Consider the following 25,149-nt stretch of genomic DNA (forward strand, 5'->3'; position numbering starts at 1 on the left):
AAGGAAAAATATTCCAGGCTTCTTCAAAGTAAAATTACATTTTACCTTTGTACATAATATTTTGTAGGCTACCACTTAGGCTATGTAAATATCCCTTTCCTTACCAAATTTTCAACCTAATCTACTTGTTGATATCAGCATAACTTCAGAGATTTCTATTTTTGCCAATAGGTTATAATCCATTGCTATAATTATTCATTTTGATGTTAAGTTTATCTTGTCAGATTTGTATGTTTATGATAGAATTAATATAACTTTTTCCAGATAGTAAGTTTTACATATTTAATTTGCCAAAAGGAATTCCTCTGCTAAATGGATGCAAAAGTACTACCCTCTTTGTTTTTAAGATTTATAATTACTTTCATTTTCAGCATAATAGTAGGTGATTTGGAATAAAAAGTGGGGAGCTTCCTGATATAGTGTTTTTTATTTTTCTTTATTGTCAATGGATCTTTATTTTGCTTATTTATTTACTTACTATTTTATTTTTTAGTTGTAGTCGTACACAACACCTTTTATTCTATTCTATTTTTATGTGGTGCTGAGGATCGAATCCAGGGCCTTGAACATGCTAGGCAAGCACTCTACCTACTGCTCGGCCACAACCCCAGCCCTACTTTGCTTATTTATATGTGGAGATGAGAATCAAACTCAGTACCTCACACATATTAGGCAATCGCTCTACCGCTGAGCTACAACCCCAGCTCTGATGTAGTATGCTGATTAAAATCTTTCTGAGTTTCTAGCATACATAGAAATCATATTTGACAGGAGACAACTGGCCCAGTCTCTGGTTCTCTTAGTTATTCCATGAACTGGGAAGAATCAATATTTTAGCATACTTTTAATTCATTCTAGATAAACCTATGATGAAGAAACAATTTGGTAGAATGTTATAATTTGTAGTCAAAATATCTTAACCAATGCAAAACATATGTTGCATTGGTTATACAAAAGAGAAAGATCAGGATGTTAAACAAAATCCACAGGTATTTAAGAAATTATGTAAGCTACACTAACTTAAAGGCAGGCTGTTATTAGCCATTGGTAGAAAATAAGGAAGAAATAAAATTTCAGACATACCCACACGTACATAAACCAAGATACACTACAATTTAAGTTAAATACCTATACTTATTCATTTATTTTACACAAAAGATTGAAAGAAAATATTTTATTTCATCAGAGATTTTCAATAGCTAAATGGAGCCCATATGCAAAAGAAAGACAATTTGTCCCAATTAATTGCATAGTATTATACTGATTTATACATACATTTTACGCCACCTAAAAATCTAGGCTGCATTATTTTCTATTAAATAAATCTTAGCTCAAATGTGGATTATAAATACAAACCTTCAGAATGAAATCACAATGTAACTTTTATACACTACTAATCTAGCAAGCTAGCCACTTGAACATCTTAAATTCCCTTAAGTATCATTCTTACCTGGAAATTAGATTGAAATACACAGCAGTCAACATTTTTATAATGTCCCTTAAGCATAGTTATCTGTTCTCCTGAGTAAACTGTATAAACAGCAATGGTGCTACCATATGGCACAAAAACAAATTCTGAACTGCAGCCGCAGGAGACAGTGAATTTCAATCCTTTTCTGCTGTCGTTACAAACTTTTCCATAATTCACCTGCAGGATGGATTAAAATCATAAAGTTAATTATTTCTTAAATCTAAATTAATAAGGACAATGAAGACTGCGAGAAATACTTTCTCCAAATACTATGACATAACATTATAACACTGTATAGAAAGAGCTCTTAAATTTAAAAATGCTTAATATTCTAAGAGAAATGAGGGCCAATGACATGAATGTATATTTCACATAAGAGGAATATAAATAGTGAAAAAAATCCATAAGGGCAAATGTTCACATTTTAGTCTTGACAAAAATAAAAAGGCAAATTAAGGCAAACTTGAAGAATTACACTATTTGGCAATTTGTTTTTTTCTTTTTGTGGTGCTGGGGACTGAACCCAGGACCTTGTGCATGCTAGGTAAGTTCTCTACCACTGAGCTACATCCTCAGACCCAGGTTTAGCAAAAATTTTAAGAAACAGACACACAATACTGGCACAAATGAGGTAAACATACTGATGACATTATAATTTGGTTTTCCTTTTAAAAAGTCAAGGGTTTATTATGCAACAAAATACAAAGATATTCTTTGTTTTTTGGGAGGGATGGGTTATATATAACCTTCTACTGTTTTCATTTTAAAAGAACTTAAATTGTGGTTAAAAAAAATAAAGAATTTGCTATCTCAATCATTTTAAGCATAGAGTTAATGGCATTAAATATATTCACATTGTTGGGCAACCATCCCCAATGTCCATCTCTAAAACTTTTCCCATCTTGCAAAACTACCTATTAAACAACAAAGATATGTTTACTCCTTGACCTAGTAATCGCTCCTGGGAATTTATCTTAAGGAAATAATTAAAAAGCAAAAAATAATATGGCCAAGGGAATTGAATGCAGCATTATCTAGAATGGTGAAATAACTGAGAATGATGTATATTACTAATATGATATTAACTCTACAGCTTATGTAAATCATAATTATGAAAACTATATAGGAAATAAGGATAAAGGCTAAATACATAAAACCACAGAACACAAATAGTATGTATAATTATAATTTCAGCTTTGTACAACCAATATGTATTTGCGATAAAAATTTAAATTCTGTTCTTGTACTCAAAAGGGGTAGTCTGCAAGCTCAGTGGCAAAAGAATCACCTGAGCAGTTAGACTTTCAGTCTTCTAGGCCCCATCCCAACCTTACTGAAGAAGAATTTTCATTTTAACAAATTCCCCAGGTGCCTGAGATGCTTTGAGCTAAAGAAGTCTGACAGGTTCACTTTCTGCTGATAATTAAAACCAATATCTAATCATTTGGGAATTATGAGTATGCAGATCATCAAAATCTCCCTTCTTCGTCATGGGTAATAGGAAATTTAAATGGTAATTTACTCTTTTCTCTTTCTCTAAAGTTTGGGTAGAAGTGTGTATGCGTGTGTGTTGTGCATGTGTGCGCATGTACGTGCTTGTCTGTGTGAATATGTGTGTATATAAAAACAGAAATACTGAGGCTCAAATGGATACATGCTGATAAGCTGTGGATCTAACAGCTTATTGTCCATTTAGAATAACATCTAACGGAAGTGAGCATATGCATTTAGATACCCCAAGGCAGCAGTTATATAACTGGGTTAAACATTAAACTTATATTCAGCAGACTTGAGCTTTAAAATCCATCATTTTTTGATCCCTTATCAGTAATGATTTAGCCTTTGAGTTTTATTCTTCTAATCAGTCAAGTGGAAATAACACAATTTACCACAGAGTTATTATGAAAAAGCAAGTGAAATAATGCATATGAGAGTACCTGAGGCATAAAAGTAGTCAGTAAGTGCCTGGACTTATTAACTCCTATACATGTTTTAAAAGTATAACATTCTCTCACTTGCATATTCACATTGTTGGGCAACCATGTGCAAAAATTTGTAGAATGATATGGAGACAAGATTTAAAAAACACTACTTCTCAACTAGTGAACACTGGAAAAATTATCAACTGTTAGACTACAATGGCTTTATTTATTTATGAAAATACCTAGTTACAAAACCTATACTCTTTCAATTATACCACATTTCTTCCCAAATTTTAATTGAAACTTGTTGAATAAGTTATGAATATAGAACCAGCTTATTAAATTTTGTCTTTGTCTTTAGGCCTCCCTACTCCAACTTATCCTTCACTTTAACATCACATTAATCCTTCTAAATCACTGCTGTGATCAAATCATCTGTGAACTCAAAAACTATCACTATCTTTTCAATGTCTATAGAATGAAGTTCAAATTACAGAGTAAGGAAGGGAGGGATCAACATTTATTAAGTGTTTACTATGTGTAATATATCGGGCTAGGTAATTATCTAAGATCCTCAATAAATATAAATGCTAACCATAAAGTAATGTGTGGTAAATGGCATGTTATAATATGAAAGTATCAAAGAAGGTTACTTTGGGCTATGATGTCTAAAAGGTGATATTTAAGGCAGAATTGAAAAGATTTTGATAGATTTCGTAGATTTGGGATAGAAAATATGAATTCCTTTTGTTGCACCAAGAAAGAGATCCATCTATTTAATAAGGGAAAACCTAAAGCAATGTAGATTCTATCACAAGGCAGCTCATTTTATTGTCAAATAACTATCAGCATAATTAATAATAATCACAGATAGCATTTACTCAATGTCAATATTTGCTGTACCAGATAATGTGCTAAGTGTTTTACATGTATTATTTCACACAGTTTTCAAAACAATGCTATAAGATGGGTGGCATTATTATACAAAAAGAAAATTCTTAGAAAGGCTAAGTAACATGATCAAGATCTCTTGGCTAGAAAATGATAGAATCAGAAGTTGATCTAGACTACACCAATCAAAAACAACTGTGCCCTGTGCATTATTTTTCTTTGATTCCATGAAGTGATGATCATAGTACACTGTAATACAAGTGAGCATAAGGTATTTTGGGGGGCATTAAGCTTGAATAGAAGAGTTAAAGAGATGAATCTCTTGGGCTGGGGATGTGGCTTAAGTGGTAACACGCTTGCCTAGCATGCGTGAGGCACTGGGTTCGATTCTCAGCACCACATAGAAACAAAATAAAGATATTGTGTTCACCTAAAACTAAAAAGTAAATATTAAAAAAAAAAAAAAAGACATGAATCTTAAAAGCTGAGGAGCAACTAGAACAGGAAGGAGAAGGGGTATTCTAAAGCAAAGACAGCAGTCCCTACAGCAGAATGTAAGGGTGAAAGAGTATGGTATATTTAAAGTGATTCAGTATGGCTAAAGACCAGGAAAAATGGGAAAGTGAAGCTATTGAGCTAGAAGGCACAGCTTATGAAGGCCTTGTATACAAAAGGTGAAGTCATTCAGTTTTAATAATCTGAAAACAGAGGTTTCACAGAAAGACTTCCTCTGGGAGATGAATTTAGGAATAGTTAGAAGGACATTAGAGTAATTAGAAAGACTAGCCCAGTAGTGAGACTGGAAAGAGAGACAGATATGGAAAAATATATATATATAAAAGGAGGAGTAAAATTTGTGTTTGATTTAATAGCTGATCCACTGACAGGGAAGAATATTATATGGGTTTCTAGTTTCCTGGTGTTATCAATCACAAGATGAATGATAATGCTAGTAACTAAAGCAAGAGAAATATCAGAAGGTCTACTTGGAATTTTTTCTCTAGTTTTGGCAAAAGCTGCTTCCCTGTGACCTTTCCCTGCAATACTTGTTCTAAACTCTATGGCAATGGTCTCCTGTTGGCAGCAGGTCCACCTTGGCCCCTGGAGCCCCTACCTCCACTAGTTTGTTCTGCATGCCAGTGTGGACAGCTCACAAGGCCATGGCGAACTTGCGGTTTTTCTGTTCCTGCTTATCCGTCTGAGACATATGTATCCCACGGGAATGCCTTGACCTTTTCTGGTCTGATGGACTTATTGTTAAGGGAGGTTTCGGTACCTGACAATAATAGATGTTAAAACTAAATTTCTCCCCCCTCCCTCCTGCTTTTGGGTAGTTTTCCACTTCTACTGCTTGGGGTATAAAAAAAGGTGTGTTAGCAATAAAGATTATTATTGACTCCTGGATGAAGAACCTTGGTGTCCTGTGTGTCTTTTAACCTCGCCGTCCCTCGCCGGACTCGGCTCCCTTGGCCGGACGCGGCAATTGGAGGTTCCCACCGAGATCCGGAAAGCAGGGGTAAGCGGACGGGGCTCACCTTCTAAGAAAGAAGGGGGAGGATTGGTTTAAAGATATTTTAAAGAGACAGGGTACGTACCATGGGTAACTCAACAGCGAAGGTTCGTCTGGCCAACGAACTGAAAGAGCTGTTAAATACACAAGGAACAGGAATAAAAACTAAGACTGCAACCGAATTCGTTGAAATTATTGCCCAGGCTTGTCCTTGGTTTCTGACAGGAGGATTTCTTAATAATAGTGACTGGGACCTGGTGAGGCATGACCTTCAGAAATTATTGAGGGACCGGGGCTCGGATAGTGTCCCAGTTGCCACCTTTTCCTTATGGAGGTTGGTAAAGGATGCTTTATTAACAGATAAAGTAAAGATCAAGGATCAGCTTGATGAATGTGAACAGGCCCTTAATCAGGTGCAGGAAGAGCAAATGGCAGAATCCTTAAAGGATGAGGGTCCCCTTGAGGACTCGGGCTCGGAGGGTAGGAAACGCCTCCAGATTTCTAAGCCCAAAAAGGATCCTGAGGACCTCAGTTCTCTCTCTGAGGAAGAGGAGGGATTAGAAAGGGAGATAGAGGAACTAGAACATCGCCTTAAAAGGGCAAATGTGAGGGTGCCTAGGGCCCCCTCAATTGCCGTACCTCCTCCCTATAATCCTGATTGGAATGAGGACGCCCCTACTAGACGGGCGGGGGTCCACTGGGGTTCTAGAGTGGCTCAAGTTTTTCCAATGATTGAAAACGCCGATGCTGATGGACAGCCGGCCAGAGCCCATGTCCCCCTAGCCTTCAAGGACATAAAACAGCTTAAGGAGGCGGTCATTAATTATGGACCTCATGCCCCTTTCACATTGACCCTCTTCGAGTCTTTCTCAGCCAGTCAACTGATACCCAATGATTGGCAGCAACTTTGCAGGGCTGTGTTATCTGGAGGGGATTTCTTATTGTGGAAAAGTGAATATCATGAAAGGTGCCGCGAGCTGGCTCAGATTAACCTGAATGCGGGCCATCAACGGCGAAATGCTGAAATGTTGACAGGAACTGGGCAGTATGCCACCATAGGCCAACAAATTAATTACGACCCAGGTGTTTATGCTCAAATAGCCTCAGCTGCAGTTCATGCCTGGAAAGCCCTGCCCGTTTCTAAGACTGAAGCAAAAATTTCCAAGATCTCTCAAGGACCCTCTGAACCTTATTCGGACTTTATAGCCCGCCTAATGCAGGCTGCAGGAAAAATATTCCCTAATCTAGAACAGGCTATGCCACTTATTAGACAACTGGCATATGAAAACGCTAACACTTACTGCCAAAATGCTATTAAGTCCTCCCGGGCCAAAAGTATAGATGACATGATTCGAGCATGCAAAGATATAGATGGGCCTCATATTACTGGTCAGGTTTTGGCTGCTGCCCTTAAGACTGGAATGCAAAAGGCTGATAACAGGGGAACCCGCTCTAAGGGGTGTTTTAAGTGTGGGAAAGAGGGACATATAAGGAGAAACTGCCCGGAAAGGAGCGAGGGTGCTGGCAGAGGGATGCCTGGAATTTGTCCTAGATGTCATAAAGGAAATCATTGGAGTAGTGAGTGCAGGTCAAAATTTGACATCCAGGGTAACCCAATACCGTCGGGAAAAGGGAGCAGGGGCCCGCCCCGGGGCCCCGGAAGCCAAAGTGTACGGGGCAGTGCAGGGACAGAACAGTGCCCCAGGGAGTGGGCGTCTCCGCCGCCTCCCACTGACCAACCCCTTTCTATCCGGGAACTCCCCAGGGGAACACCAGGAAGCGCAGGACTGGACCTCAGTTCCACCTCCCGAGCGGTATTAACTCCCCAAATGGGACCTCAGACGCTGCCTACTGGGGTTTTTGGACCCCTGCCAGAGGGGACGGTGGGACTAGTGTTGGGACGAGGTAGCGCAACTCAGTGGGGCTTGAAGATTCTTATGGGGGTTGTTGATGCTGATTATCAGGGAGAAATAAAGATAGTAGTAGAAGCTACCCAAGGAATTGTTATTCTTCCCCCCGGGGAGCGTATAGCTCAATTGCTGCTGCTACCCTTAGCTTCCATTCCTGGGCACGCCCTCCGTGGGTCCCAGGGCAACGGCAGCTTTGGCTTCACTGGAACTCCCCAGGCCTTTTGGGTAGCTCATTTGGATTCGCGTCCCAACCTGACCATTGAAATACAGGACAAGGCTTTCAAGGGAATACTAGATACGGGGGCGGATGTCTCTGTCATTTCTGAAAAACAATGGCCACCTGCCTGGCCCCTCCAGAGTCCCTCGGCCATATTACAGGGGATAGGACAAACCCGACCAAAAAGAAGTGCTTCCTTTTTAAAATGGAGAGATGGTGAAGGACATAGTGGCCATTTCCAGCCCTATGTAGTGACTGGACTCCCCACAAACCTTTGGGGGAGGGACTTGCTTCATCAAATGGGGGCTATTCTCACTACCCAGACTTTGAAAGGAAATAATGACTTTGTTAATGATGCAATGCTAGACATGGGATGGATCCCTGGAAGGGGACTAGGAAAGAGATATGAGGGCAGAATATCACCCGTGGATCCAGCAGAACAGGTTACCCGGTGGGGAAGAGACCGGAGAGGACTGGGAAATTTATCCTAGGGGCCACTGAAGTGCGGCCACCTCCACTGTCCATTACTTGGTTATCAGATGACCCTGTGTGGATAGAACAGTGGCCCCTAACTAAAGACAAATTACAGGCCGCTTCCCTATTAGTTCAAGACCAGCTTGAGTTAGGACACGTGGTGCCCTCTACCTCCCCTTGGAATACCCCTATTTTTGTTATACAAAAGGGGTCTGGGAAGTGGAGACTTCTTCAGGACCTACGGGCTATCAATAAAACTATGCAACCCATGGGACCCTTACAACCAGGGCTACCCTTTCCTACTGCGATCCCAAAGGATTGGCATCTTATTGTCATAGATTTAAAAGATTGTTTCTTCTCTATCCCCTTAGACCCACGAGACCGAAAGCATTTCGCTTTTTCCTTGCCTTCCACAAACTTTAGGGAACCTTACCAACGGTATGAATGGACCGTCCTACCTCAAGGGATGACTAATAGTCCTACAATGTGCCAATATTTTGTAGCTGAGGTTTTGCGACCCTTTAGACAGCAGTTCCCACAGCTCTACCTCATTCATTATATGGATGACATCTTACTGGCAGGGCCCAAGAAAGAAAGGCTTCTTCAATCTTATGAAGTCCTCCAAACCCTTCTAAAAGGGGCAGGACTGGTCATAGCACCCGAAAAGGTGCAGTTTCAACACCCTTACAATTATTTGGGATATATCATTAATAACATAGGAATCTTTCCCCAGAGACCCCAGTTCCAGATAAATCAGCTCAAAACTTTACATCAGTGGCAGACATTCCTTGGAGAAATACAGTGGCTGCGCCCGTCCTTTCATATTCCAACTGGAGAACTCAAACCCCTGTATGACCTCTTGCGAGGAGATCCTTCTCCTACGTCGTGTAGAGTACCTACACCAGAAGCCTTACGAGCACTGAGGCTAATAGAAGAGGCTCTGCAGGACATGCAGATTACGCAGATAGATTATTCTCTGCCCTTGTCATTTATAGTTCTACCTTCTAAAATTACTCCCACAGGAGTGTTCTGGCAAACGGGTCCCATTTATTGGGTCCACTTGCTGGCTTCTAACCCCCGGGTATTGACTCCCTTTTATGAGCTAGTTATTAACTTAATTTGGAAGGCTAAATATTTGGGTGATGCATTGTTTGGAAAAACCTTTGACATACGTATTCAACCTTACACTCAAGATATGATACACAAGTTACAACAAGAACATGACCTTTGGTGTCTTTTCCTGTGCAGCTTCAAGGGTCAGATTGATAATCACTTCCCTAAACATAGACTTTTGGAGGGCTTTAAAAGGTGTCCCATTATCTTCCCAAAGATTATGAAAAGGAAACCTATTCCAAAGGCCCAAACTGTATATACACATGGGGCCAAAAATGGATTTGCCGTCGTTTTTGATGGATCTCAAATTCTCCGACAACCTGTGTCAGGTCAGTCGGCCCAAAAGGCGGAAGTTGAAGCTTTAATCATAGCTCTCAAAGTCTATAGTTCTATTCCTCTTAATGTATATACTGACAGCTTGTATGTAGCCAATCTGGCTCTAGTCATAGAAACAACATCATATATTGGAAAGCAATCCACCATCACAGAACAACTACAGGTAGTTCAGCTTCTCATTTGGGCTAGACGAGATCCTTTATACATTGGCCACATCCGAAGCCATTCAGGGCTCCCTGGACCTTTGTCAGAGGGCAACGCAAAAGCAGACGCTGCTACTCATGCTGTCGGCCTTTCCTGTGTGACGACCGAATATGATAAGGCCTTACAATTCCATAACAAATTTCATTTAAATGCACAGTCTTTACGCTTCCACACAGGATGTTCACGAGACCAAGCTTTACAGATTGTCTCATTATGTCCAACCTGTGCACCATTTATTCATTCTCCTTCCCTTGGGGTTAATCCAAGAGGACTACAACCTAATGATGTCTGGCAAACTGATGTTACACACTTCCCTAGCTTTGGTAAGCTCTCCTTTATACATGTTTCCACTGACACATATTCTGGCTTCATTTTTGCCACCTTACATACTGGAGAGAAGGCTAAGGACGTAATCAGTCATCTTCTAAAAGCCTTTTCGTCCATGGGCACCCCACGATGCCTCAAAACCGATAATGGTCCCGCATATGTAAGCCAGGCGGTTCAACGGTTTTGCACCCAATGGGAAATTAATCATAAGACTGGAATCCCTTATAATCCACAGGGACAAGCTATCGTGGAACGAGCCCATCAACATTTAAAAACTTATTTGCAAAAAACAAAAGAGGGGGAGATATACCGGAATTGTCAGGGACCACAAGCACTTCTAAGCATAACCTTATTTACTTTAAATTTTTTACTCACTGACACTGGAGGGCGCACGGCTGCACAACGCCACTTTTCCCCTCCCACTGTACAAGATGCTCAAATAAGGTGGAAAGATTTATCCACCGGAAAGTGGCAACCCCCGGCTCCACTCTTAGCTAGAGTGAGGGGAGCTGTATGTGTTTTTCCCCCAGGAACTGAGAAGCCCATTTGGATCCCGGAGCGCTGCACCAAACCGGTGAATGAAAATTCAAGACAAAATGAAGTTCCCAAGATGGCTGATCCTGCCGCTGTTGTTCTCACCCCTTCAAGTGAGTGCCGAGACACACCTCATGAGCTGGACCCCGCTTGTGGCATTCATTCTGGACAGGTTTGCTGAAGGAGGGCTTGACCCCCCACCTGGAAATATTCATGAATATCTTTTTGGAGCCCCTTGTGAGTGTAAGGGAGGGCCCCGGCACTCGGCCCCCTCTGGTTATATCCAGAGCATTGATTGTGGGACTAAAGTAGCCTACATGGCAGCTGAACTCAATGAAAACATCGGAGGATTTAAGCAACCAAATGGGTATGTGTTAATAAGCCCGGACTTGTTGTCCCTAATCCTACCGAGACTCTTGAAAGCTGTCCCGCCACTTGTCATTACACCCCGGCAATGCACATCTCCTGTTATATATCAGCCTCAATTTGTGTTAATAATCAAGAAAAACAATATTTTGAGGCCATCCTAACTAACACCCGTGGAGAATGGGGGACCACTTATAATTATATTCCTTTTCTTGGTGACCGGGGAGGGGAAGGCATCACGACTCGGTTAACGGAGGCGGGATGTGAGGGCGTCGTGGGTAAACCCTCCTGCTGGCCCATGCAGGCCCCTATCGGAATCTCTGACGGAGGGGGACCCACTGATGCTATCAAACACCTTCAGGTGATTAAGCTTTTAAAGCCGGAGATCCCTAAGCCTACATACCACCCCTTGATATTGCCCAAATCCCAGTTTCCTGATTTAGATGCCAATACATTAGATATCCTAGAAACTACCTTTTCTTTACTTAACAGTTCCAATCCTACATCATCCTAGATGATGCGCAAACCCTGTCGGGAACCATTAAAGACTTACAAGACCAGATAGACTCCCTAGCAGAAGTAGTTCTTCAGAACAGGCAGGGTTTAGACTTGCTTACTGCCAATCAAGGGGGAATTTGTTTAGCCCTTGGGGAGAGGTGCTGTTTTTATGCTAACAAGTCTGGCATAGTTCGCACAAAAATTAAACAACTCCAAGAAGACCTAGAAAAAAGGAGGAGGGAATTATTTGGGAACCCTCTCTGGACTGGACTTAATGGATTTTTGCCTTATCTTCTTCCCTTATTGGGACCATTGTTAGGCCTCCTTCTAGTAGTGGCAATAGGACCCTGCATTATAAATAAGATAGTACAATTCATTAAGGATCAAATTAATATCTTAGCCTCTAAGCCAATACAGGTTCACTATCAACGCTTGAAGATGGATGATCGCCCCTCTGAGATATACTTCAGACCGATCCGAAGATGAGTGTCCTCCTTAAAAGAAGAACTCCTGCCATATCTTTTCTCTATGCATACCTCTCCCTCTTGCCTTCCTGTACTAGGATCTTTGCTGTCTAATCTCTCCGTCCAATCACATCTGCCATTCGGTGGTGAAGGTCGTGGGTCCCGTGGGTGGAGACGGTTAAGCGTTTACCGCAATAATGTCTTGATAGGTCATAACACCTTGAGCTGATCTTGTAGTACCCAGTGACGGGCAACTTTCACGCTTGCTGTGCGACCTAAGCCAGGGAATCGGGGCCTTCCCAGAGACGGGTAAGCATCGCAAGGGCTGTGAACGACCTAAGACAGGGGCTACTTGATTCCCACTGGCATGCAAAAAACAAAAGAGGGGGACTTGTTGGCAGCAGGTCCACCTTGGCCCCTGGAGCCCCTACCTCCACTAGTTTGTTCTGCATGCCAGTGTGGACAGCTCACAAGGCCATGGCGAACTTGCGGTTTTTCTGTTCCTGCTTATCCGTCTGAGACATATGTATCCCATGGGAATGCCTTGACCTTTTCTGGTCTGATGGACTTATTGTTAAGGGAGGTTTCGGTACCTGACAATAATAGATGTTAAAACTAAATTTCTCCCCCCTCCCTCCTGCTTTTGGGTAGTTTTCCACTTCTACTGCTTGGGGTATAAAAAAAGGTGTGTTAGCAATAAAGATTATTATTGACTCCTGGATGAAGAACCTTGGTGTCCTGTGTGTCTTTTAACCTCGCCGTCCCTCGCCGGACTCGGCTCCCTTGGCCGGACGCGGCAGTCTCCAGAGTGCAGTTCACAAATCTCAGGGAGTGTGCAATATGATCCATTAAGGTGTGAAAAATTTCTATTTCTACTTCACTTTTATCCAAAAAATAAGAAATTAAGTTTTATCAAGTTTAATATATAGACATACTAGCATTTTAATATAATTTATAATTATATATACATTGGAAGTGTGTATTTACACTTTCTCTAAACTAAAAAGGGTACTACTAATAAGGCAAAAACACACAATAAAAATAGTTAATATTTATGATATATGCCTTTATTTGGCAGGTAGAATACTACTTTTTTGCATACTTCTGTTTTCCCCTTATCATTGCTCTTTTAGGCAGATGATATTCTCAATTTACAAAATGAGGACACTAAAACCCTGACAATAGTCTCAAACAAATTGCCTAACGTCCTCAATTACTAAGTAGTAGGACTAAAATTTGGTATTTGTTCTGATATCCCTTCAGAAACTTTTTTGTTCCTTTTTTCCTGTTATTCTTCCTCCACTGCAACAAAAGAGCCTCTTAGCTATTCCCCGAGCTTCTCATGCATGATTTCACCTCAGACTTTGTTACTTTCTTTGTTCCTCTGCCTAGAATGCCCTCTATCCCATGTAACTGATGGGTTATTTCCTCTAGGTCAAATGTCACCTTCTCAGTGAGACCTACCCTGGTTGTCCTATGAAATATAGCAACTTCAACTTCCCAATATTTCTTATGCTCCTTTCCTTATTTTGCTTTTCTTCACGGTGCTCACACTATTTAAATAGTTTATCCATCTCTCCCATCATCTTCTCTCTGAGAATAGGCCTTTTCTGTTTTATCCACTACTATATAATACTGCCTGGCAAATAAGTTTTGGTTTTTTTTCTACTTATAAATGGAAGATTCTAACTTTTTTTTTCCTACTTACAAATCACAAGGCTTGGGTTTCTATGAAGAGAATCATAAAGTGGAGAGAGGAGTTGGGGGTGGCACTCAGAGATAAGAGCACATGCCCTTCATACATAAGGCCCCGAGTTTCATTCCCAGCATGGGGGATGAAAAGACTAGCAAATCCTGAAATATTCTAGACACACTTTTGATCTTTTAGTAGTTTTAGTATTAATAATCAAAGTGACACCTAGAGTATTTTAAAGAGAATTATTAGCTAGAAAGGATGAGTAAAGAAAGGACTATGAATAACACCTACACACATGCATTAAGGAGTCTAGATATAATAGGGATTATGTTAAGTGTAGAATTTAGAGTCAAACTGTTCCTTTCTAGGTATGCAAACCTAGGCAAGTTACATAACCATTATATGCATCATTTTCCTCAAGTGTAAATGGGTATTGTAACAGTTACTATCATTACAATATTGATACAATGTTAAATATATATTCCTGCATATGTATTAAATGCTAATTATTATTAGCACTATAAATCTGGCATATAAACTCAATGAAAGTATAAACTTTTCATAGTTTATTCTGAAAGGTATTAAACCATCAGCTAATCTGATAAGGACTATAACACATAAAAAACAAGTACTACAAATTAACTGCTACATAGGAATCTAGGACTTACAAAACACATTTATTCCACTATTTTCTAGTATTAACTAAAGTACTATATATTCTGGTATAATACTCACTTTGAGTTTTATTTACAAGTCATTTATAGTATAAAACAGAAATATTTAACTTCATACCTTTTACTTTTACCAATAATTCTCAATCTTTTATTCTCCAACATACAAGAACAATACAGCACACTCCCATTAGGAGCAGTGTCACAGCAGAACAATAATTCTCTAAGTAGGGGGAGAATAGCAAGGGTTGGGTAAAGGTTGGTTTTCAGGATTTGAAAATTATGAGTTTGCATAGTGGGAAAATATATTTGTCTAAAAAGCAGCTATTATTCAAACTCAAGAAATGGAGGTAAATCTATAGAAAAATATAAAGTATATCTCACAGATCCATTTTTAATTTATATCCAAAAAGATACATAAAAATCTCTTACTAGTGTGTTTTCTCCATTGGAACTATTCCAGAGCCTCATTCGATTATCTGTACCAACAGTGAGGAGATGAAGCCCATCACTTGTAAAACATAAGCCATTAACTTTCCCATTATGAGCAGTGTTTGCTGCAATGAAAAATACAGTTCAGTTCTTTTCCTGTATTTGGCATATATTTAATGTGAAAGATAAAATTATTTAAACATATTAAGGAACACTATCTGAGTTACTTAAACTATATATAAATTGATTACATTTAAAATTAACTAACCCTTCAGATTATTTGAATATGATAGGCCATATGAATCAGAACAATAAAAATACAGGAAAATCAAAGGGAGAAAGATCTTGCCAAATATAATTATTTTCAGCAAGTAAACTATGCTATCAAATTCAACTAAATGCATAGCTTAACACTAAAACTTTAATCACCTTTCATCCCTCTTACATATTATTTTCATTTCTAATCAAAAAATCATTCATAGACTCTTAAAAATCATTAAAAAGAAAAGTTTAATGGAAACAGCTGGGCATGGTGGCACCCACCTGTAATTCCAGCTTGGAAGCTGAGGCAAGAGGACTGCAAGTTCAAAGCCAGCCTCAGAAACTTAGCAAGGGCCTAAAAGAGATTCTGTCTCAAAATAAAAAATAAAAATAAAAGGAACTTGGATGTGGTTCAGTAGTTAAGAGCTGCCTCAGGGCTCAATCCTGCTACAAAAAATAAGAATAAAAAAGTTCAATAGAAAGAATAACTGATCATTTCAAATCAAAATTTATTACCACTTCCAAAATTAGTTTGAGAAAGCACAATTCCTAATACTCCGTTACCACAATGTTTCATGTACTTCATCCTACTATACTTCCAGTCCAGAATTAATTCTGAGTGAAAGTTTTTATATAGAGTTAAATTCTAATATAAAAATACAGTTGAGGGCTAAGCCTGTAGCTCAGAGGCAGAGCCCTTGTCTAGCATGTGTGAAGCACTGGGTTTGAGCCTTAGCACCACATAAAAATAAATAAAAGCATTCTGTCCAATTACAACTACAAAAAAAATTAAAAGAAAAAATATAGCTGAGATACATTGTCACAGGGATTGCAGCTGGCTCACATTTAATACAACCTCCAGTTTTATGTTGACACAATGGCACAAATACTACTGATTCTGTAATTTATTGTAGTTTCCTACTTGCCATTTAATTTGTATAGCTAGTCTCATTGGGGGGAAAAATCAGTAAAGCAAATTAATCTAGAAGAGCTTCTGTTTGAAAGTTTGGAGGCAAGAGAAAATGCCATAATTATTCTATTTTTGAGAAAGACAATGGATAACCATAATTTAGTTTAAGTAATTTAAAATGTGATTCATGGCAAATATCTTCCAAAAAAATCATAAAGCTTATGATATATATCATATATTTACCAACATATATTTATTATTTGGCTTCAATTTAAAACCTTAGTATAAAAATTACTATTATCTTATTTCTATATTATTATAATCTTAATTACCTGATTCAGCAGCTTGTGACTTTTTCCCATTATGCTGATCAAGATTAATCAAACATCCTGAAGCTCTCCTCACATCCCATAATTTTACTCTACTGTCAGCACTGGAAAGAAATAAACGTTACTGAATACACGCAGCTAGAATAGCAATTGTACACCTCATGCACATTTCTAGCACTGACACATAGTTTTCATTATATTAACATGAATGTATTTATACAATTGGATTGTTATTCTTTTGCCTTTTTAGCAAATAATCAATACATAATAGTAGCATGAAGATGAGAAACACAGCAAAAGAAAGGACAAAAATTGTGCTTTTATGCTGTTTTTAACTATAGGAGCATCTTCCCTACAAGGTCCTTGCAAGTTTGTTACTACATCTTTTCTATTATTGTTATTCAAATGCTACCTAGACAATAAAGCAGTTAACTAATTTCACTTTCAGAATCTATGTGGCATAAATTAGGTGATTTTCCTTTTTATATAAAACTTGAAAATAAGGTGAATAATGAGAACAATGTATTTTCATTTTTTTAGTTATATATAACACACTTTTTAGTTATATATAACACATTTTGACAAAATTATAAAAGCATGGAATATAATTTGTTCTAATTCAATCCCCAGTACTGCCCTTTCCCTTCCCTCCCCTGCCTTCCCTTCCCTTTACTCTACTGATCTTCCTGCTATTTACTTAAGAGTTCATTCCTTCCTTCCACCCTTCCTCTCTCCCTTCCTTTCAAAATATCCCTTCTAGCCAGAAAGGGGCACACCTAGAGGTTGGAACAGGAGGATTGCGAGTTCAAAGCCATCTTCAGCAAAGGCTAGGCGCTAAGCAATTCAGTGAGACCCCGATTATATAAAATACAAAATAGGGATGGGGTTGTGGCTCAGTGGACAGAGTGCCCCTGAGTTCAATCCCTAGTATGTGCCCTCCCTCCCCGCCCAAATCCCTTCATTTCTATTTTTACCTATTTCTCTCTGCTGGTACTTTCCTCCCATAATATTAAATATTCAATATTCTTCCCTTCAACAAACAACCCATTAAATCTTTTGACCCTTTCACAGTCAAAAGTTTCTGCTTTCCTTTCCTATATTACACCTACCAAAGATGTACCTGTACTAAAGCATCTTTCCAAATGTCCTATGATCACTTATTTTCCCCTTGTTAGATTCTTAGCTCCAGAAAGTCTTAGTTACCTCTGTGGCCCTAGAATAATGTTTGGCACATGGTAGGTAGCCATCAAATGCTGGTAAGTTGAATCAATGAATAAATAGATGTTTTGTATTAGAGTTGAAATAATTCTAGGTTAAAGAAGATGAATAAAAATGCCACTATTAAATTAATATATAGTGTTGTACTTTTGTGTGCAAAAGTGATACCACACAACTATTTCATTAGTAGTATTAGTTGATTTAGATTACTATATAGTTTGTGTTTTCTCTATTCTAAAAGACAAATACCCTCAAGATGGTTAGTTAGGATTAGGATTACGATGCAAAAATTTCTTTACTGATATGAATTAAAAATCTGAAAAAGCATTTCATTTTTTAAGGGCTAATTAATGTGTACATATGCTAAATAAAATGTGTATCCTACATAAACATATTTTTAAAAATGCTTATTATTAATTACTAACATAAACACCAAAATCAAATAAGTTGCATTTTACCTTGCAGTAGCCAAGATATACTCATAACGTGGTGACCAGGAAACTGCCAAGATTTCCTGTCTGTGACCTACAAACATAACTATATGAAAAGTCTTATACAATATTCAAAAATCAGAAGATAAAGTGTCAATAATTGCCTGATTCTGAAGAAAGTAATCATAAATATTAGGAGTGAATGGATACTCTTATTAGTTTTCACATTTATAATGATCTATGTTTAAATGCTACATATTATTTAATATAAAAAGACTGGTTTTGCTTTGGAAAGAACAAAGCAAGTGAATCTTTTATTAAAAAAATACAGTTGTTAGCCTATGTCAGTCAATTCATACAACTCAAGCTTAATTCTTAGTTCTATGATAAAAAGCCACACAATAAAACATAAGACAAACATTTTAAAGGAATACAAATATTTCCTAATTGCTCATAAAGTTGTAACAAAAAATATGTGATTGTAAGCAAGCAAGTGTATAAATTTTTTTCCAGAAAGCACAATTTTTTTCTAGGTTCACAGGGCAATTTCAACATTTTAGCTCACTATTATCACCTAAATGAATTATTCAAATCTGACATATTCACCTGCCAAGCTTACCTCAATAGAAATTCATAATAATATAAAAAATGCTAAACATCCCACCAAATTTTCTTGATACATTTAGTATCCTTTCCTCAGAGATGAATAAAAATGTACATTTCTGGATTATATTTCATTGTTTAGAATTCAAATCTAATACTGACGAAAAAGGAGCAAAAAATTTCAGTCAATATACTTTTTTCAAAGAAGTTTAATTTTTTCTAAAATATTTTTGAAGAAAAAATACACTTAATTAAGAACAATGTATACTCATTAGATGAAACAATATTAGGCAATGCTAATGACACAAATTACTGACATAAGTTTCATCAGCAGTTTATTGTTTTAAATGTAGAAGTAACATAAGGTTTTGAGTTAGACCTATTTTCCCTATCCTTTGAGCTTCCCCTATGGCCACTTGTCAATAGTTCAGTTTTATAAGAATAATGCACAGAAGGATCCTTATTTCACTGTTGACTTTTAACAACTAGCACAAAATACATCACTCATATCACTTACAAAGAATACATTGTTGGTAATGTTTCTTTTTACTGAATGGTTTACTCAAAGTAATAGTTGTTTCAAATTAAAAAAAAAAAAAATACCCTGCAGAATATGAGAACAGGATCCAGACTTTAAGTCACAAAGTTTTACTTTGGGTCCTCTAGTACCAACTGTAAAAACAAACAAAAAAATGGTTTAATATAATGCTAATATAAATCATCATCAAAAGGAAGCAACACATTAACAGGAATCATGACATTTTCACTGTATCCACGCATAGATATAAAAATGTATGCCAAATATACATTTCAAATCATCCTGAATGTTTGTAATTAGAAAAAATATTTTATAGTTATACTTTAGTAGAAAGAGAACTCTATTAGTGCATCATTTTAAAGTTTAAACTAATTACAGATTTGCAAGAAGCTGCAAAACTATTATAAAGAGGCCTGTGTACCCTTTACCCAGATTTCTCAAATCACTTAGTTGACTAAAGTACAATGTCAAAATCAGAAAATTTATCTGGAAATTTAAATGTGTGTGCATAATTCTATGCCATATTTCCCACATCAGATCATTTATTTTAATAGCTTATTTTTTCCAAGTTAACGATATACTTCGAATTGTAACAGATTCACAGAAAATGTGGACAGAGACTGAACCTCAAAGACAAATTAGTGCCTAGCTCTTGTTTATAGATGAAGCATCTGAATGTCTAGAGGCAAAGAGACTTCTGTAGTTCCATAGAAATAACAGAATCATAGTAAACAGATATCCAACACTAGGAAACCTGTTTTTCTTCTATACATATGAAAATGTATATCACGTGCTTTCATATAAATGGATTTAAAATTTTAATATCCTTGTTTTTTAATGTCAAATTGGAAAAGTTGCCAAATTTTGTTCATGTAAAATTTTTGAGCTGGGCATGGTGGCACATGCCTATAATCCCTGCAAGTTGGGAGGGTGAGACAGGAAGATCTCAAGTTTGAAACCAGCCTTAGCAACCCAGTGGGGCCCTTAGCAATTTAGTGAGACCCTGTCTCAAAACTGAAAAAAAAAAAAAAAATTAGAAATGGCTGGAGATGTGGCTTAGTAGTAAAACACCCCGGGGCCCAATCTCCAGTATCAAAAAAATTAGGAAAAAAAAAAAAAATCTTTGGGCTGGGACTATAGCTCAGTGGTAGAGCATTTGCCTTGCACATATGAGGCACTGGGTTCAATCCTTAGCACCATAAAAAAATAAATAAATAAAGGCATTATGTTCATATACAACTAAAAAAATAATTTGAGACTTTAATGATTTAAAATCAACTTTTTAAAATATTAATTTTTAGTTATAGGTGGACACAATATCTTTATTTTATTTTTATGTGGTGCTGAGGATCAAACCCACTGCCTTACGCATGCTAGGCAAACACTCTACCTCTGAGCCACAACCGCAGCATCTTTTAAGGAACAAAAAAATGACCTTTTTTTTTTTTTTTGGTAGTACTGGGGATAGAACCTAGGAACATTCTAGCACTGAGCTGCAACCCCAGCCCTTTTTATTTTGAGACAGGGTCTTGCTAAGCTGCCAAGGCTGGCCTTGAATTTGTGATCCTCCTGCCTTAGCCTCCCTAGTTCTTGGGATTACAGTCATACAACACTGTGCCCATTCAGAAATAGGCTTTCTTAATCTTTGCATCTGGCCCTTAGCAAGTGCTTGACTTCACATTATCTATTGAACCGAACATAAATAGTAACATACTTAAAAAAAACAAAAAACAAAAAACTGTGTGGCTGGGAACTGTGACACATGCCTATGATTTCAGCAACTCAGGAAGCTGAGGTAGACTGGCAAGTTTTAGGCCAGCCTCTGCAATTTAGGGAGGCCCTGTCTCAAAATATAAAAATAAAAAGGGCTGGGAATATACCTCAGTAGTACTATACCCCTAGGTTCAATCCCCAATAGTGCAAGGGGGAAAAAAAAAAGAACTGTCATCATCTGGGTTAAAATGTCTATCACAGCTAAGTAGATAAAAAAGGGAGAAAACTAAGTATGTTAAAAGACAAAAGAACATACATACAAACCTGCTACCAAACAGTGCTTGGTCGCAACTGGAGACATATGATGACTATAAACTGTTTCTTCAAAATTAAATACATCTGCAGTCTGATAAAAAAAAAAAAGACATTTAAAAAGTGTAAGTTATAATGATAAAATCTAAGGAACAGGGATGGGGTTGTAGCTCAGTGGTGGAGCGCTTGTCTTGCATGTATGAGGCATTGGGTTCAATCCTCAGCACCATATACAAATAAATAATAAAAAAAAGGCATTGTGTTCATTTAAAACTAAAAAAACAATTTTTCAAAAATCAAAGGAACAATTTTCTTTTTTCCACATTTTAGCAATTTTTAAATTGACTATTAGCAATTTATTTAGCTTAAACATACAATAAATCCCAGAAATTAAGAAAAGACAGCTATCTGGCTCACCATCTTCCTCTCTACTCACTCTAAGGACTTTCGGTATCCACATGGATGACCTCGCCAGCCATCTGCCTTTCAGTACCCTATGGCCTTAGCCACCTCAGGACATGCTGTTCTATAATTTCTCCTCCTCTGAAATCATTTATTTCAGTTATCCATGACAATAATCACTTTGAATTTTTTCCTTAACTCTTAAGACATTTTAATTAACACTAGGACTCTTATCAGCAGTTCATCCTGTCCCCTTGTTTTCCTTTCCAGCTTGGATTCCAAAGTGTAACACGTCACCCTACCAGTATCTTCCATTCTTTGCCGTTAGCTTTCCATTTGTCAAGATGCCTCTGAATAATTCCAAATGTCAACCTTTTCTGAACTTACATCCAAGGTAATCCTACAAAGGGGTTGACAAACATTTTCTGTAAAGGATAAGACAGTAAAAATTTTAGGCTTTGAGGACCATATAGTTATCTGGGCCATAGTAATGGTAAAGCCTCTACAGACAACTAATGGGAATGTTTGTGTTCCAGTAATATTTTATTTATAAAAAGAGGCCACTAGTAAGACTTGCTACAGTCACAGACTTGGCCAATCCCTGTTCTACCTTGGAAAGATGAAGAATATCTTATAGTTAGCAAACTGGTTATCACTATATAAGATCATTCATTTCAACAGGACTTTCAATCATGACTGCAAGTCCTACTAGTCACTATTTCAGTAGTATTCACCATAATATTCTGCAGCTATTTCAAACTTGATTCACTCCCCACTCATTCACTGCAGGTGATCTGATTTTTCAATTCAACTAGAAAATAGGAGCCACTCAATCAGAATTCCTTTAATGGCTTACCAACAAAACTACAAAACAATAAACCTGCTTCTAATTACCCTTTTTCCTTTTCACTCTTATTATGCAAAAATGATTCCTCTCCATTCCAAAAGTTAATTTCCCTACTTCTGTTCAGACCCTCTTCAGCAGACAGAAATCTCACTCTACAGATTACCTCCCAGGTAGCTATGAATTCTCTCCTTACTGGCTCACTCCAAATAGCACTGAAAGTTCAAATCTCTTATTTTCCCATTTCCCCAAGATAAAAAAAAAAAAAATTAAAACCCCAAATACCTTTCACCTTATATTCCCCTTAGTCTTCTTTCCTCCTCTGCAACATCTAAACTTTGGCTATCTTTAATTCCTTACATTTTATGTACTTCTCAATTCACTGAAATCTTATTTTCAATAGTGGAAGTTTCACTACTGTATTCACACTACTCTTCCAATACCATGGGTTATAGGTAGACACAATATCTTTATTTTATTTTACCTAATTTGTCTGCAACATTCAACACAACTGACTACTCCACAGTCTTTAAAACAATCTCTTGGGCTAGGGTTGTGGTTCAGTGGTAGAGCGCTCTCCTAGCATATGTGAGCGACTGGGTTCCATCCTCAGCACCACGTAAAATAAAAGAAATATATACATAAAAAAATCTCTTTCACTGGTGTCATATGCTCATAAGCTGTTAATTTTACTCTTTGGCTATTCCTTTCATTGCTTTTGCAGGCTTTGTTGTTCCTTTTTTTGTCCTATTAATTCTGACTTCTGGTCGTGAGCTCTTCCAACTTCATTTCTTTAAAAGAAAGCCCTATCTCTGCATTTTCATATAAACATTAGAATTAGCTACTCAATTTCCAAGATTTTGATTGGAATGAGTGATTCTAAAGACCACTTTGGGTAGAACTGGTATCTTCACAATTATTAACTTTCTAATTCTTGAATGTAGCATAATTTACCATTTATTTGGGTCTTAATGTCTCTCAATAATATTTTATAACTTTCTGTGGAGAGTTGAAGTGGTCTTGTAAATTTCTATTCAATCTACTAGTAGATATATAATGATTTTTTATGTAATTGCGAATGGTATTAGTTTTGACATTTCATTTTATAATTGTTTGTGCCTGGAATTCAGAAACAATTGATCTTATATCCAACAACTCTGCTAAATTTATCCATACAAATTCTAATAGTTTGGCTATAGATTCTTTTGTATTTTTTATGTTCATAATCATATTTTCTTTGAATGACAGTTTCAATGTCTCCTTATCGATTCTTTTGCCTTTTATTTCCTTTGTTTGCCTTATTTAACTGGCTAAGGCTTCCAGTACAATGCTGAACAGAGACAATAACAAGATAATTCAATAGGAAAGTTTTCAAATTTTTACCACAAAAAAAAATTTGCTTACATTGTTAAAAAGTTTCTCTCTCTTTTTTAAATCAAATTAAAAGATGTCCCTTTTCCTCATTAAGACTTTAAAAAAAAATCACGAATGGGTAGTGATTTTTATTTAAAAATATTTGGATGTTTTTAGATGATCATGTAATTTTTTACCTTCATTCTAATAACATGGTAAATTACATTAATTAGTTTTTGGATGCTAAAACAACTTTGTTTCTTAAAATAAATACCATTCAATTGTGATATATTCTTCATTTTGTATGTTGCTAGAGTATATTTACTAACAGTCTGTTTAGGATTTTTGTGTGTGTATTTATAAGCCATACCAGTCAATTTCCCATATGATATCCACTGAAGTTTTGAAATCAAGGATGTGCTCACTTCATAAAATGAGTTTGCAAATAAATGTTCTTTCCCCCTGCCCCGCTCCTTTATCATCTTGAGGTTTTTTGTTTTGTTTTTTACCCTTCAAGCTTCAGTATAGGACTGGTATTACTTATTTTTAAAATGCTTACAATAATTTATTGATAAAGGCATCATGACTTGGAGATGTCAGTCTGTCTCTCTTGTCTGATTTTTGGTAGTTTCTGATTGGGTGCCAAAAATTATGTGTGAAAAATGAAAGACTCTATATAATGCCAACATCTTTAGAGAAGGTTCAATCTACCTTTGGTAGGAGGAGAGGTACAGATTATCTCAATTCAATCAGGGAACTGAGTTAATTTATAAACCTGATTTGCTGTCTGTGTAAAACTCTAAAAATTTTCTACTGTTGAGGTAAGGAATCACCATAATCTCAGTTGCTTGCACAAACACAAAATTTATTATCTGCTTACAGGCTAGAAGTATCATATGGGTCCCACTGGACTATAATCAAGGTGCTGGCAATGTTGCCTTCCTTTATGGAAACTCCAAGAGAGAACCCCTTTTCAACTTTGACTTATGGTTCCATCATCCATCTTCAAAGTCAGCAATTTTATATTTCTCATATTATCCCATACTCTAATGCTCTTCCACTGCCTCCCTATTCTACTTTTTAAAATCCTTGTAATTATAGTGGACCCATCAGGATAATCCAGATAAATCTCCATATCTTATGGTCAGGTGATTAACAAACTTAATTTCCGTAAGATATTTAATAGGGTCTGCAGATTA

At 37.2% G+C, this 25,149-nt stretch overlaps 1 protein-coding gene across 6 annotated transcripts in view; it reads right to left on the reverse strand.

Annotated features, from left to right (window-relative positions):
- Nucleotides 1-25,149, reverse strand: part of Ercc8 (ERCC excision repair 8, CSA ubiquitin ligase complex subunit) — a 68,884-nt gene that overhangs the window by 22,014 nt on the left and 21,721 nt on the right. For 5 of the 6 annotated variants that reach the window (XR_006854390.2, XM_046456329.2, XM_058583136.1 and 2 more), the window contains 6 exons: nt 21,364-21,445; nt 19,392-19,460; nt 18,213-18,279; nt 16,540-16,640; nt 15,037-15,161; nt 1,451-1,648 (listed from right to left, as the gene is read on the reverse strand). Coding sequence is in view for 5 of the 6 variants with exons in the window: in XM_046456329.2 (XP_046312285.1) it covers nt 1,451-1,648; nt 15,037-15,161; nt 16,540-16,640; nt 18,213-18,279; nt 19,392-19,460; nt 21,364-21,445 (642 nt within the window). In the remaining variant the exon portion in view is untranslated. Of the gene's footprint in view, nt 1-1,450; nt 1,649-1,746; nt 5,823-15,036; nt 15,162-16,539; nt 16,641-18,212; nt 18,280-19,391; nt 19,461-21,363; nt 21,446-25,149 lie in introns of those variants that run through there. The other variant, XM_058583135.1, reaches the window with a different exon arrangement.

Source organism: Marmota monax, unplaced genomic scaffold, assembly GCF_021218885.2.
Source record: "Marmota monax isolate L192 unplaced genomic scaffold, Marmota_monax_Labrador192_F-V1.1 WCK01_AAM20220418_F8-fsc00037, whole genome shotgun sequence".
In the NCBI taxonomy this organism is placed as follows: domain Eukaryota; kingdom Metazoa; phylum Chordata; class Mammalia; order Rodentia; family Sciuridae; genus Marmota; species Marmota monax.